The sequence below is a fragment of the Pongo abelii genome, chromosome 1, assembly GCF_028885655.2.
Source record: "Pongo abelii isolate AG06213 chromosome 1, NHGRI_mPonAbe1-v2.0_pri, whole genome shotgun sequence".
In the NCBI taxonomy this organism is placed as follows: domain Eukaryota; kingdom Metazoa; phylum Chordata; class Mammalia; order Primates; family Hominidae; genus Pongo; species Pongo abelii.
The window spans coordinates 49340163-49352482 of NC_071985.2; the positions used below are offsets into that span (position 1 = coordinate 49340163).

At 41.5% G+C, this 12320-nt stretch overlaps 1 protein-coding gene across 1 annotated transcript; it reads right to left on the minus strand.

Moving 5' to 3' along the window:
- Window positions 1-5538: 5538 nt before the first annotated feature.
- On the minus strand, window positions 5539-10132 carry LOC100441115 (large ribosomal subunit protein eL42-like). The gene is made up of 2 exons (XM_054548286.2): window positions 10043-10132; window positions 5539-5912 (listed from the first exon to the last, which is right to left on the minus strand). Exons 1-2 carry the CDS (start codon window positions 10130-10132, stop codon window positions 5589-5591), a joined length of 414 nt encoding a protein of 137 aa, XP_054404261.1. The 3' UTR covers window positions 5539-5588.
- Between the last annotated feature and the right edge of the window lie 2188 nt (window positions 10133-12320).

Below are 12320 nucleotides of genomic sequence, written 5' to 3' on the forward strand. Positions count from 1 at the left end.
TGTAACAGCCTTAGTATACTCCAGGGTGATTTGGGTGTAAAAGAATGCAAAGTGAATAATGTTATTATCAATAGGTGTCATGTAAACCTAGTGGTTTTTCTAGCTGATTTTTAAGCATGTCTGGAATTTTTCCTGACTTTATTTATTTATTTATTATTTTAATTTTTGTAGAAATGGGGTCTTGCTTCATTGCCCTGCTTGGTCTCAAACTCCTGGCCTCAAGTGATCCTCCCACCTTGGCCTCCCAGACTGCTGGGATTACAGGCATGAGCCACCACACCTGGCCTCATGATTTTTTTTTTTTTTTTTTGAGACAGGGTGTTACTCTGTCACCCAGACTGGAGTGCAGTGGCATAGTCATAGCTCACTACAGTCTTGAACTTGGGCTCAAGCAAATCTCCCACCTCAGCCTCCAAGTAGCTGGGAGTACAGGTGCATGCCACCATGCCTGGGGGATTTTTTTTTTTTTGTATTTTTAATAGAGATGAGGTTCCTCCATGTTGCCCACGATGGTCTTAAACTCCTGAGCTCAAGCGATCCACCTACCTTGGCCTCCCACAGTGCTGGGTCATGATTTTTAATTGTTTAAATTTTTAGATATTTTAATCCTTCCCTCCTTCCTTCATTCATTCATTCATTCAGCATCTACTATGTGCCAATGAAGTTTTAGGCTCTGGGGACATGGTTGTGAATAAGACAGAGAAACCTCCACACTCATTGAGCTAACATTCTAATGATGGTGGAGTGACACAACAAATGTAGAAATAAAAGATTAGGTAGTAATATGAGCCATGCAGAGAAGTGTGACAGGTGAAACAATACCCAATGCTTCGGTAGTGCATTTAGACTGAAATGCCAGGGGAGGCCTCACTGACCTTTAAGCTGAGATATGAATGGCAAGAAACATCCAGCCATATGAAGACCTGGAGGATGAAATTTTAGGCAAGAAAGAGCCATGTCTCTCTTTTTCTTTTTCTTTTTCTTTCTTCTTCTTTTTTTTTTTTTTTTTTTGAGGTGGAGTCTTTCTCTGTCTCCCAGGCTGGAGTGCGGTGGCGCAATCTTGGCTCTCTGCCTCCTGTGTTCAAGCCTCAGCCTCCCGAGTAGCTGGGACTATAGGTGCGTGCCACCATGCGTGGCTAATTGTTTTATTTTTAGTAAAGGCAGGGTTTCATCGTATTGTCCAGGCTGGTCTCGAACTCCTGACCTTAGGTGATCCACCCACCTCAGCCTCCCAGAGTGCTGGGATGACAGGCGTGAGCCTCCGTGCCAGGCCAGCCATGTCTCTTTAAGGAATGGAGAGAGGACAGGGAACTGGAACATGCTGGATGACGGGGAGCAGAATTTAATCGAGGTTCAGCTATTTGTGTAGGAATAATTCCCCACTCCTCTCATTGTACGTACTAAAAATTGAGTAAATCATGTTCACTTATTCCACAAAAATGTAGTGAGTATGTCTGCTATATGCCCAGCACTGTTAAGTGCTGAGTGTATAGCGGTAAGAAAGATGGAGTCCCTGTCCCCAAGAAACCTCAGCCTGGGGAGCGGGCTTGAGAAGGAAGCAGACATTTACAATGAAGGATTATAGATGGTATGATAAGGAAAAGTGCAGTGGGCTGTAGGAAAAGCACCTACCCTCGTCAAGCGCTGGACTATCGAGAGAGGCTTCCTGGGGTAAGCAAAGCCTAATTTGAGACTTGAGGTACAAGTAATAATTGGCCAGGCAAAGGATGGAAAGAGAGCATTTTGGTGAGGAATCACCTAAGCCAGGGTCAGGATTTGAATGAGAATAGAACTTATTTTGGGGATTGCATAGTGCAGTGTGAATGGAGCAAAGGGGGTGGGTTTTACAAGATGTGTTAATTGCACTTAATAATGTAATACATGGATCCTTTTTTTGTTTTTGTTTTTTGTTGTTGTTTTTGAGAGAGAGCCTCAGTCACCCAGGCTGGAGTGCAGTGGTGCCATCTCGGCTCACTGCAACCTCCACCTCCTGGGCTCAAGCGATTCTCGTGCCTCAGCGTCTTGAGTAGCTGGGACTACAGGTGTGTGCCACCAAGCCTTGTTAATTTTTGTATTTTTAGTAGAGACAAGGTTTCACCATGTTGGCCAGGCTGCTCTCGAACTCCTGACCTTAAGTGATCTTGGCCTCCCAAAGTCCCAGGATTATAGGCATGAGCCACCGTGCCCAGCCCATGAATCCATTTTTAAATTCCAGAAACAATGTATCACCACGAGAGATTACAGAGCATAAAAGGAGGAAAGAAATTTAAAATATTCGTAGTTTTCATAGCAAACTTTTACTCTGGGGTAATTCTTGTATCCTAGTGACAGTTTTATAGGCTCCAATTTTCTTCATGATGGAAGTCAATGTTCAGAAAGGAGAGTCTTCTTTAGTTTCTTGCTCGATCCTGGCATTTACTTTTGTAATACACCGCAGGTAAATCATGTGTCACTTGTTTTCAGTAACTGATACAAGCACTTTTATAAACAAGTTATCTTGGTAACAAAGGATATAGCACCAGCAGGAAGGAAGGTCAAGAAGAGACGAGGGTAACTGGGGAAACATATAATGCCTGACCACGTTTTTTTTTTTTTTTTTTCCTGGGGAGAAGTGTTTGGCCTCAGAAAAGTGTCACGTGGACATCACTTTGTTCCATTTAATGTATGCACTGATGCTGAGATTTCGGAAGTACAGAGTTCTATTGTTTGTATCGGCCTGACACACAATCATTGGAAAGTGAAAAAGGAAAGGAATCTGTTCATTGTATGTGAAGCAAAAATGCAACATCCTGACCCTGACGGGAAACTCAATTTTTGTGTTGTTCTTGTCAAGCATTTGAGTGCGTTGGAATACTCCAAGGGCTGAAGGCACACATTCGGTGTGGTGAATGGAATTAGGTTTAGTGAAACTGATTCATTGTGCAGTCTTGCTAGATTGGAAAACCATGGTATTTAGTCTTCTGTTAATATATGCAATACATTAAGAGAGTAGCTGGCAGATCCTTTTTGAAAATGTCGTCTCACAAGGACATGTTTTACAAATTTAAAGATGAATGCTTTGCAATGAATATGCCTTTTCTTATATCATGAAAATTCTGTTGACTCTGAATGATTATCTGAATGGTTTGCAGGAAAAGTTGGAATTGAGGCAGAGTTTTCTGTTGATGAGTGTGAACTTTTGTTTACTAGAAGTAATTATTCATTTATGTGTGTACAAAAAGACAAGTCTCCTTAGGAGACTGCATATAGAAATAATCTGTTTCCTAAAAAGAGTTCCAGAAAAATCCATTGATTTCTAATTTTCTATGAAGAGTCCAGATGAAAATTACCAAGTATTTTGTAGTCTTTATTTTAGTGTGTATTTTAAACTATTATTTATGGAAGATAAAACTGTGGTTTTGTATATATCTCTATATATCTAACTATATCTGCATATACCTGACTATACATAAAAGTGATACGGTACCATTTCAACTTAGAACTTTAAAAAGAAATGATTATAGTAGAATGGTGAAAAGAGGAGCCAGAAGTTGTAGGACACAAACGTTTTCTTTTGCACTCTGATTTCAGGAACTTATGTCAGAACTTCCTTCATTTGTACAAATAACCAACATAGTCAGGTGGTCCACAAAGTCTGGACCCAGGCAAATATACAGGATGGCATTAGGAACATCTTCGATCTTTACTAAGAATTGTATTATATGATTTGTTTCCTGCCTTTATGGACACCCTGTATTAAACAGCTGCTTTGTGAAGGTGCTTTGCAAGAGAAGCACATAGCATGTTGCAGCAGGCCTGCTCCTCCAACCCAAAGGCTGTGTCTTCACCTGCTCCCACCACTCTTCTCCCTGCCCGGGGCAGGTGCATGTACCCTTTCCAAAGTTTCTGAAGTTGAAATTATTGGGCAAATACATCTTAGAAAGGGAAAATGATAATACAAAGTAGCAGATAATGAAAATGAAGGGACAGTCAACTATAGGGGATCAGAGGCAGGGGGAAGTTATCACAGGCTTGGGGGAGTCAGGAAGGCTTCCTGGAGAAGGTGGGACTTAGACTGAGCATTCTGGGTCAAGTGCAGATGATGAGGACGGGGTGGCCCTTCTGGGCAGAGAAAAACATATGCTCCTGTTTGATCGCCACTGAATGTAATTTGTGAACTTCTCTAAAGGTGCTCCAGGAATCGCAGGTGCTACCCAGCACTTTCTGTGCCTCATTTGTAAAATCAGGGATTGAGTCTAATCTCAGAAGCCCCTTGTAGCTCTGTGGTTAATTGTGATTTATAAGCAACAAGGCTTCCTGCCTCTGGTTACCTTCAAAAACAAACAACAAAAACCATTTGACACATTTTTTTCTTCAGTCCCATCTTATTGCAAACCTCACATTTCTGATGCGAAGATCTTTGTCATTCTTCCCTTTTCCAGGGCGAATCTTCTTGTCCCTTCCCCAGGCCTTTTCTTTATCTGCTGATTGAGACTAAACTGATCATTTAGCACATGGCAGGAAGCCATGGGTGCTGAATCATCATTTCTCGCCTAATCTATTCTCATGCAGCTGGCTCCCTTGCAGTCCTTCAGCCTAGATGAAGAGAGAAAAGAGGGTGAGAGAATTCAATTTCCAAGTCAGGCACTCGAAATGAGACAAGGCTTTCCTGCCTGAGAGGTGTTCAGAGGAATCTGGTATGACAGATTTGAGCCAAAGCTGTGAAAAGAGTGAAAGACACCAGGATAGAGAAATCGGGGTGTTGCAGAGTGGTTGATTGGGTGCTTCTAAATTTCACAACGTGAAAACACTGACAGTATAAAGCTATGTCTTAGAAATTTCAGAAGCAGGCTGTCACCTCTGCCTAGAACTGCATTACCTCCCTAAATAACACGAATTCTGAATTTTCTGAAGAATTAAACTTTTTTTTTTTTTTTTTGAGACAAGGTCTCACTCTGTAACCCAGGCTGGAGTGCAGTGGCACAATCTTGGCTCACTGCAGCCTTGACCTCCCCAGGCTCAGGTGATCCTCCTGCCTCAGCCTCCCAAGTAGCTGGGACTATAGGCATGCGCCACCATGCCTGGCTAATTTTTGTATTTTTCGTAGAGATGAGGTTTTGCCATGGTGCCCAGGCTGAAGAATTAAATTTTAAAAGTTGAATTCAAGGGAGTGTGAGTATTAGAATATTAGGGCCTTCTTAAGAAGGCTTGCTTTGGGGTCAGATCTCTGGCCCCAATGTCTTGTTCTCCCATTTTGTGTGTGTGTGTGTGTGTGTGCATGTGCACGCACACAGGAAGCATGTGATTGCTCTTGAAACCATTTTCAAGTGAGTGGAACTCTTGTTAGACAGTCAAGATTTGTCATCAGGTTATGGACTAAAACATTTTCCTGTTTTTATTGATACTGATACTGTTGCAATTGGTGCAACTCCACTAATCTAATTTCTTGGTCAACTTTCATTGTGCTAAAAATAGTGAATGCTCATGGCTGTCATATGGAAGATTTGAGACTTAGGTCTATCTTTAAATCCATCTTTTTTTTTATTTGTTTTTTTGTTTTTTTGAACATAAACTCAAGATTTTATTGTCGTCATAATAAAAGATGACCCTTAGAACTGGATCACTTGGCCCTTTCTCTTCTTATCTCCTCCCAGTTCAAAATGCTTGCATCTTTTAATAGCCAGCATTCTCTTAGATCTGCAGTTGGGCTCAACACACTCAAGCCTTAGCACAATCTTCTTTGTAGTTTTAGCCTTTTTCCGGAAAATCGGCTTAGTTTGCCCACCATAGCCACTCTGCTTCCTGTCATAACGCCGCTTTCCCTGGGCATACAGAGAATCCTTGCCCTTCTTGTACTGTGTCACTTTATGGGGTTGGTGCTTGCCACACTTCTTACAGAAAGTCCGGCGGGTTTTAGGGACGTTAACCTCTGACTACAGGGTGGGCCAGCCCCATGTGCTTCAAGCAGAGCTTCCTCCCTCCGTCGAGCCCCAAAGAGGGAAGAGAAAATCCATCTTACATATTGGAAATCTCTCAGAGAGGACATACAATGTTATATACAACACACACACACACACACACACACACTCTCTCTCTCTCTGTCTCTCACACACACACATTGATATGCCATCAAGGAGGAGAAATTAGAGATACAGGGGATTCAGACATCTTATTATACAAAAAATCAAACTTGCCCAAGAGTTTCTTGAAGGACATTTTGGCCTGGACAGTATAGAATCTTTTGGAAAGATGGGTAGAAAATGCTCAAGCTACCATTGGAAAAACAACTGCTCTATAAATGTGCAGCTGTAACATTAAATTGGAGATCCCTGGGACACTTATAGAATCATAAATTCAGTAGCAATATTGCTTTTAGAAGATTTGGATAAAGTAGTTTAAAATGAACTTAGGAGCCAGGTATGTAGTAGACAGTGGGAGGAGAATGACCAAGGAAGCATTTCGATGCTTACTTACCGGGAGGCCTTTCATCCTCATATTTTGTTTGAACACATATTTTATTGTGGAAACTTAAAAAAAATTATATTTACTGAGAATAAGTTTTAAAAATACAAAATTTATCTTGATCTTTCTAGCTGTTGCTATGGTTTTGAGTAATACATCATTAAAGCTGTGGCACTCCAATGATGTATTAAAGTAATATATCATAACAATGCCATGGCTTTGATGATATATTAATGTAATACATCGTTAAGGCACCATTGGCCTCATGATGTATTACTCAAAACACTACCAATTGGTTAGATCAACACACAGAGACCCGTGTGTTAGGAACAGAAGAATGGCAAATGATTTTGGTCCAAAACACAATTGAACTTCTTAGAGATGTCTCACCCACAAAAGCAGTTCTGTTAAGATTGGATGGGCTTCAAAGTCTTGCTCAAGAATGGTGGGGTTGAATCACAGTGAAGGGCAAAAAAGACGTCTGCTCTGACTATATTAGAAACCTGTGCCTGGGGCCAAGTTTTCACACAGGGGAGGAAGAACGTGCCTATGTTTTACCTAGCAACAAACAATGTGGTTTACTTGCATGATTTCATTAAATCCCCACTGAAATACTATAAACAAACTCAATTTTAGAGATCAGGAAGCTGAGGTGCAGAGAAGTAAAGTGAGGTCTCATAGCTGATAACTGGTGGAGCCAGGACTTGAGTCTATGTCTGCCTAACTCTAGAGCTGGGTTGGGTGGGGTCATTCTAATTTTGTGCCCCCAATTTAGGAAATTATTTTTTCTATCTTTAAAGAAAAACTTGGGAGTGACCTGGCTTCCTGTCTTCTCCCATACCCTCCCTCATCCTCCATCCTTTTAGGTATACAATACGCAGAGAAGGTACTTGGAAAAGTAGATCTGGAAAAACATAGGCAATGCTAGACAGGTATTTGGCAGTTGTTTTTTGTTTTTTCTCAGGGTCCTACCAAATGCCTGAACTGTGGTTGAGGGAGGAGTGGCCCCTGGTAGGGGGGACTCTGCTGGTGACCAAAAGCATACCTTTGCCCCAGACTCCCCTATTGTTCAATGGAAAGGCCTCCTCCCCAGCTTCCTTGCTTCCACTCGTGCTCCCACTACAAATCCATCCTCTACACAGTAGCCAGAGTGATTACTTAAAAATGTAAAATGTCATGTCATCATTCTTCCCTAGTTCTTTTCAGAAACTTCCCACTGCACTTAGAATAAAATCCAAACTCATTACCCTGGCCTCCGAAGCCTGGACTTTCTTGTGGGGCTTCACTGGTCTTCTTTCTGCTCCTTGAACAGGCTCGTTGCTTTTGCACAAATCAACGGACTTTTGCACTAATCTATGAAATCGACCAGCTTTGTGTGTTTGTTTCTTTCTTGTCACTCAGGTGCCACTGAAATGCCACTTTTTCAGAGAGGCTGTCCCAGATCACCTGTTCACTCTTGACCACATTCCCTGCTGTTCTCATCTTCTCACTCCCTAATATTTGATAGTTTATCTATCTGTTTATTGTCTTTCTCCTGCAACTACCAGTGGAAAGCTTGGACCCTGCCCCTCATGTTCCTGGCTGTATCCCCAGGGCCTACCACAGCCTGGTACATAGGAGGGGCTCAACGAAGATGACTAAAACCAAAGACTCTACGTTTGTTGTGCGATTGACCATAGTGAAGATTCAAACATGAGGTGTTACAGAGCTAAACAAAAATGAGATCGAAAATAATACAAGAGGAGTCTGAAAAAGACATTTGACACGTGTATAAAATAAGAAATGGGCCCTCTCCACAGGAATTAGAAGAGACTGAGAGCTGAACTAGGATTTAGTGAATGCCGAGGCAGACTTTGCAGGGCTCCTTCCATGCATGGCCCATTCTGAGCCTCCGGGGGAAGGTTGTGTGTGTGTCACATGGTTGTATGTGATTACATTTATGTTCACATGGTCATATATTTGTGTGACATTTGGTGAGAAATTTTAACCATATCACTCCACTCTCATACTTCTTCTCATGTTGGGTGATTTGGGATAGCTGTGGGTATTTTGTACCCACAACCATCACGGGCATTTTGTATTTGTACTTTTATACATTTTTCTTAAACAAGATCCCTGAATTATACTAGTTTCAGGCACCCCCCCAATTTAGATCCATTCCTGGTTGAAAGTACGTTATGGAAAGGTTAGAATGGGAAAAAGGAATATGGTTGCTAACATCTTGATCAAGCTATATGGTAGAAACTTAATTAATTTTAAGTAACCGTTTCACTTTACAGTGAAAAGGAATTATAGCTTATGACTTATTATAACTATTTCTTGTCAGAGAAAAAGTTCAAAGCCTGGAAAATATTGGGAGGTTTCTAGAACTTTCTTCCCCTTTACAACTTACATGTTCTTTACCTTTTCTGGGGGTCTTGTAAAGCAATTGACTTTTTAATCTTGGATAAATTAACTCACATTAAGATGTTATTGATTTAGTGTTTCCCTTCCCAGAGGAATTTGTGGTTAGGGAATACTCGAGGGATGACAATGGAGTACGAGTAATTTAGGGCAACATGGATGGTACTTAGAGGCAAGAAACATTTAGACAGTCCTCAAATTAAGATACGTCCTGACTGAACTGGCCCTTAATTACTAAATGAACTAATGAAGGCAATATTTGCTGAGTGTCTTCCCTATGCTAACTGTTGGGGATTCAATGGTGACCTAAATCAGAAGCCGCCCCTGTTCTCATGGAGTATCCAGTATAAACTATCATCCCCACCCCTCATCTCCCCAAGAGAAAAACCAAAAACTGTGTGACACAGACCTAGGCAGAGCTTGGCAGGCAGAACCCAGGCAGGACTTTACTGGACAGTGACCTGGGTTGGGCACCTTTGTGCAGGGCACAAACCCAGTAGGGTTGGCTCTGCCCACAGTCAGCTGTGGGAGGCGCAAAAATCAAATAATTGCTCACTCAGCCAAAGCTTGGAGGGAAAGGTATAGATAGGGTCCCTACTAGCTTATGACTGAGATCCTTGCCTGGACAAGGGCATCAGCAAAGGGCTCCCTGAGAGGCTACCCATGGCACGGAGATTTGAGAGATAAAGATGAGAGTCTGAGGAGAGTTCAAGGGAAGGATGTGGTTTGGAGGTGAGACCTGGGGGGTGTACCAGACAGAGGGAATAGCATGTGCAAAGGCCCAGAGGTGGGAGGGAGCACGACAAACTTGGAGGACTTCCAGAAAGCCTGTAGAGCTAGAGGGTACAGAGAGATCACAGCAGCTGGGGGAGAAGGCAGGGCCACAGCGTGCAGTCCTGAGGCCCTACTCAAGGGCTTCATCTGAGGGGCAAGGGAATATTTTTTGAAGGAATGGTGACATTCAGCAGACATCGAAAAGATATATCTGGGCTGGGTGCGGTGGCTCATGTCTGTAATCTCAGCACTTTGGGAGGCCGAGATGGAAGGATTGCTTGAGGCTGGGAGTTCGATACCAGCCTGGTCAATGTAGCAAGAACCCATCTCTAAAAAATAAAAAAAAATTTAGAAAAGACATTTCTGGCTTCAGTGTGGACATGTGGGGGTAGAGGTTGTGGGGAGACTAGTGGGAGGCTCTTACTGTATCGTGGTTTGTGTGAGAACACTGGCTTGGACTAGGGCAGTGACACAGGCCACCGTTCAGCTTTTTGTGGTTACCTGTCACTGCCATTATGTGTATCCTGGACTCTTTTCGCAAACCAAACAAATCAATAAGACCTCAAATAATGAAGTCTTCAATATTATTTTCTTTATTGCTTGAGTTTTAAAGTATTTTCTTCATATTTCAGATATAAGTTCACTCAATCCATCTCACTACAAGAAACTCGTTTTCCCCTGATTGTCTTTTCACAAGACTCTTTTGATCTGTACTTACAGCATTCTAGTTTGTCATAGAAACTCTCTTTTTATTATTTACATTAAGTAAAAATTTCTATCTTCAGATGTATTAGTCATATAGTAAAATATAGTGAATTACTCCAAAACTTAGTAGTTTAAAATAACAGTGAACATGCATAATATACAGTTCTGTGGGTTAGGAACACAAATGGTTCTGGCTCCAGTTCTTTCAAAGTGATATTGACCAGGCGTGGTGGCTCATACCTGTAATCCCAGCACTTTGGGAGGCTGAGGTGGGCAGATCACCTGAGGTTAAGAGTTTGAGACCAGCCTGGCCAACATGGCAAAACCCCGTCTCTACTAAAAATACAAAAATGAGCTGGGCGTGGTGGCAGACGCCTGTAATCCCAGCCACTTGGGAGGCTGAGGCAGGAGAATCATTTGAACCCTGGAGGCGGAGGTTATAGTGAGCTGAGATCACGCCACTGCATTCCAGCCTGGGTGACAGAGTGAGACTCCATCTCAAAAAAAAAAAAAAAAAAGTGATGTCAAGTACAGTTGAGGCCGCTGACATCCATAGATGTGGAGGGTCTGCTTCCAAGTAGCTTGCTCACATGGTTGGCAATTCAGTGCTGGCTGTTGGCAAGAGGCCTCAGCTTCCTGTCCTGTGGACCCCTCTATTTGCGTGTCCTCATGACATGGCACCTAGCTCCCCAGAGTGAGTGGCCCAAGAGAGAGCAAGGGAGAAGCTGCAATGTCTTTTCTTTTATGATCTGGCCTTGGAAGTCACACTCCATCATTTGTATGATACCTTTTTGATGATGCAGGCCAGCCCTACTCAATGTGGGAAGAGACTATGGACTACTTGGAGCATGAGTACCAGGAGGCAAGAATCCCTGGGGGCCATCTTGAAGGCCGGCCACCATAAAAGGGGAGACACAAAATAATATATCCTCATATGCACATGGACAGATATCAGAGACCAATTAGACTACGTATCTTTCCTAATCTTAGGAATTACACTTCAATTTCTAAATTGTGTATAAAGTACTCAATTTAGAAATAAATTAGTACTATAATTAGCACTATTTATAGTACTATAATTAGTATTATAAATTTAGTACTATAAAGTACTAAGTTCAGTACCAAAAGGTCATGTTTCATGTGTCATTCACAATTGCTAAAAGATGTAAAGAGAAAGGTTGACTTTCCGTGTAAAACAATGTGAAATTACAAAATTCTAGCATGCAAAAATAAACCTATTTGGCTTTAATTAATAATGAATATCAATTACCTATAATTAAACAATATACATAATTAGAATTAATTCTGGCAAATTATAATGGATGAATATTGTTTGTACTTTTTGTGAGACCTATTTAAGACTTTAGAGATTGTGGTAGGAAAAAAAGTTGTATGGTCCCTGAAGAGATTAAGCATAAACTCATAAAAAATAGAAATAACATACCCACCAAAATTTTCCAATTTTTTTTTTTAAATTTAAAAGGCACAATACAATAGCAAAAGAATGATATCTCATGGTGTGTTGCTGAATGGATTGCACAGCCAATAGGTGCCAGTTCAAAAGAGGAAGGGATCCCTGCAGGCAGGTGGGCGATGAGCTCCTATGGAAGCAATAGACTCTGAGCTGTGCATCACAAGGCTGAAGAGACGTCATCAATCAGTCAATCCAAGAATTTAATTAATCACATATTATTCTCAAACATCAAGTTAGATGGGTATAGAATGATTCCTCCCTTCAAGGTGCTTTCAGTTCAGTACTGAGGTAAATAAAAAAGAGGAGGCTTTCTGGGCAAATGGAGTAGTATGAGCTGCAGTACAGTGGAATGGGGGTTTCATGAGTGATGAGGGAGAATCAGGTGGTGAATTGACAAGGGACTTCGAGATTTTTTTCTGCAGATGCTGAAGAATCAGTTACATAATATGATCAATATATACTGTACTGTTTTTATAATATATATATACACAGACTCTTTATATATATATGCATACACACACAC

What these genes read in the sequence shown, in the direction of transcription:
- LOC100441115 (XM_054548286.2), bottom strand. Translation starts at nt 10,132, where the DNA reads ATGGCAGTGACAGGTAACCACAAAAAGCTGAACGGTGGCCTGTGTCAC. An exon ending in CTCACACAAACCACGATACA is followed by an intron (nt 5,913 to 10,042) that starts GTAAGAGCCTCC and finishes CCCACCCTGTAG; the next exon opens with TCAGAGGTTAACGTCCCTAA.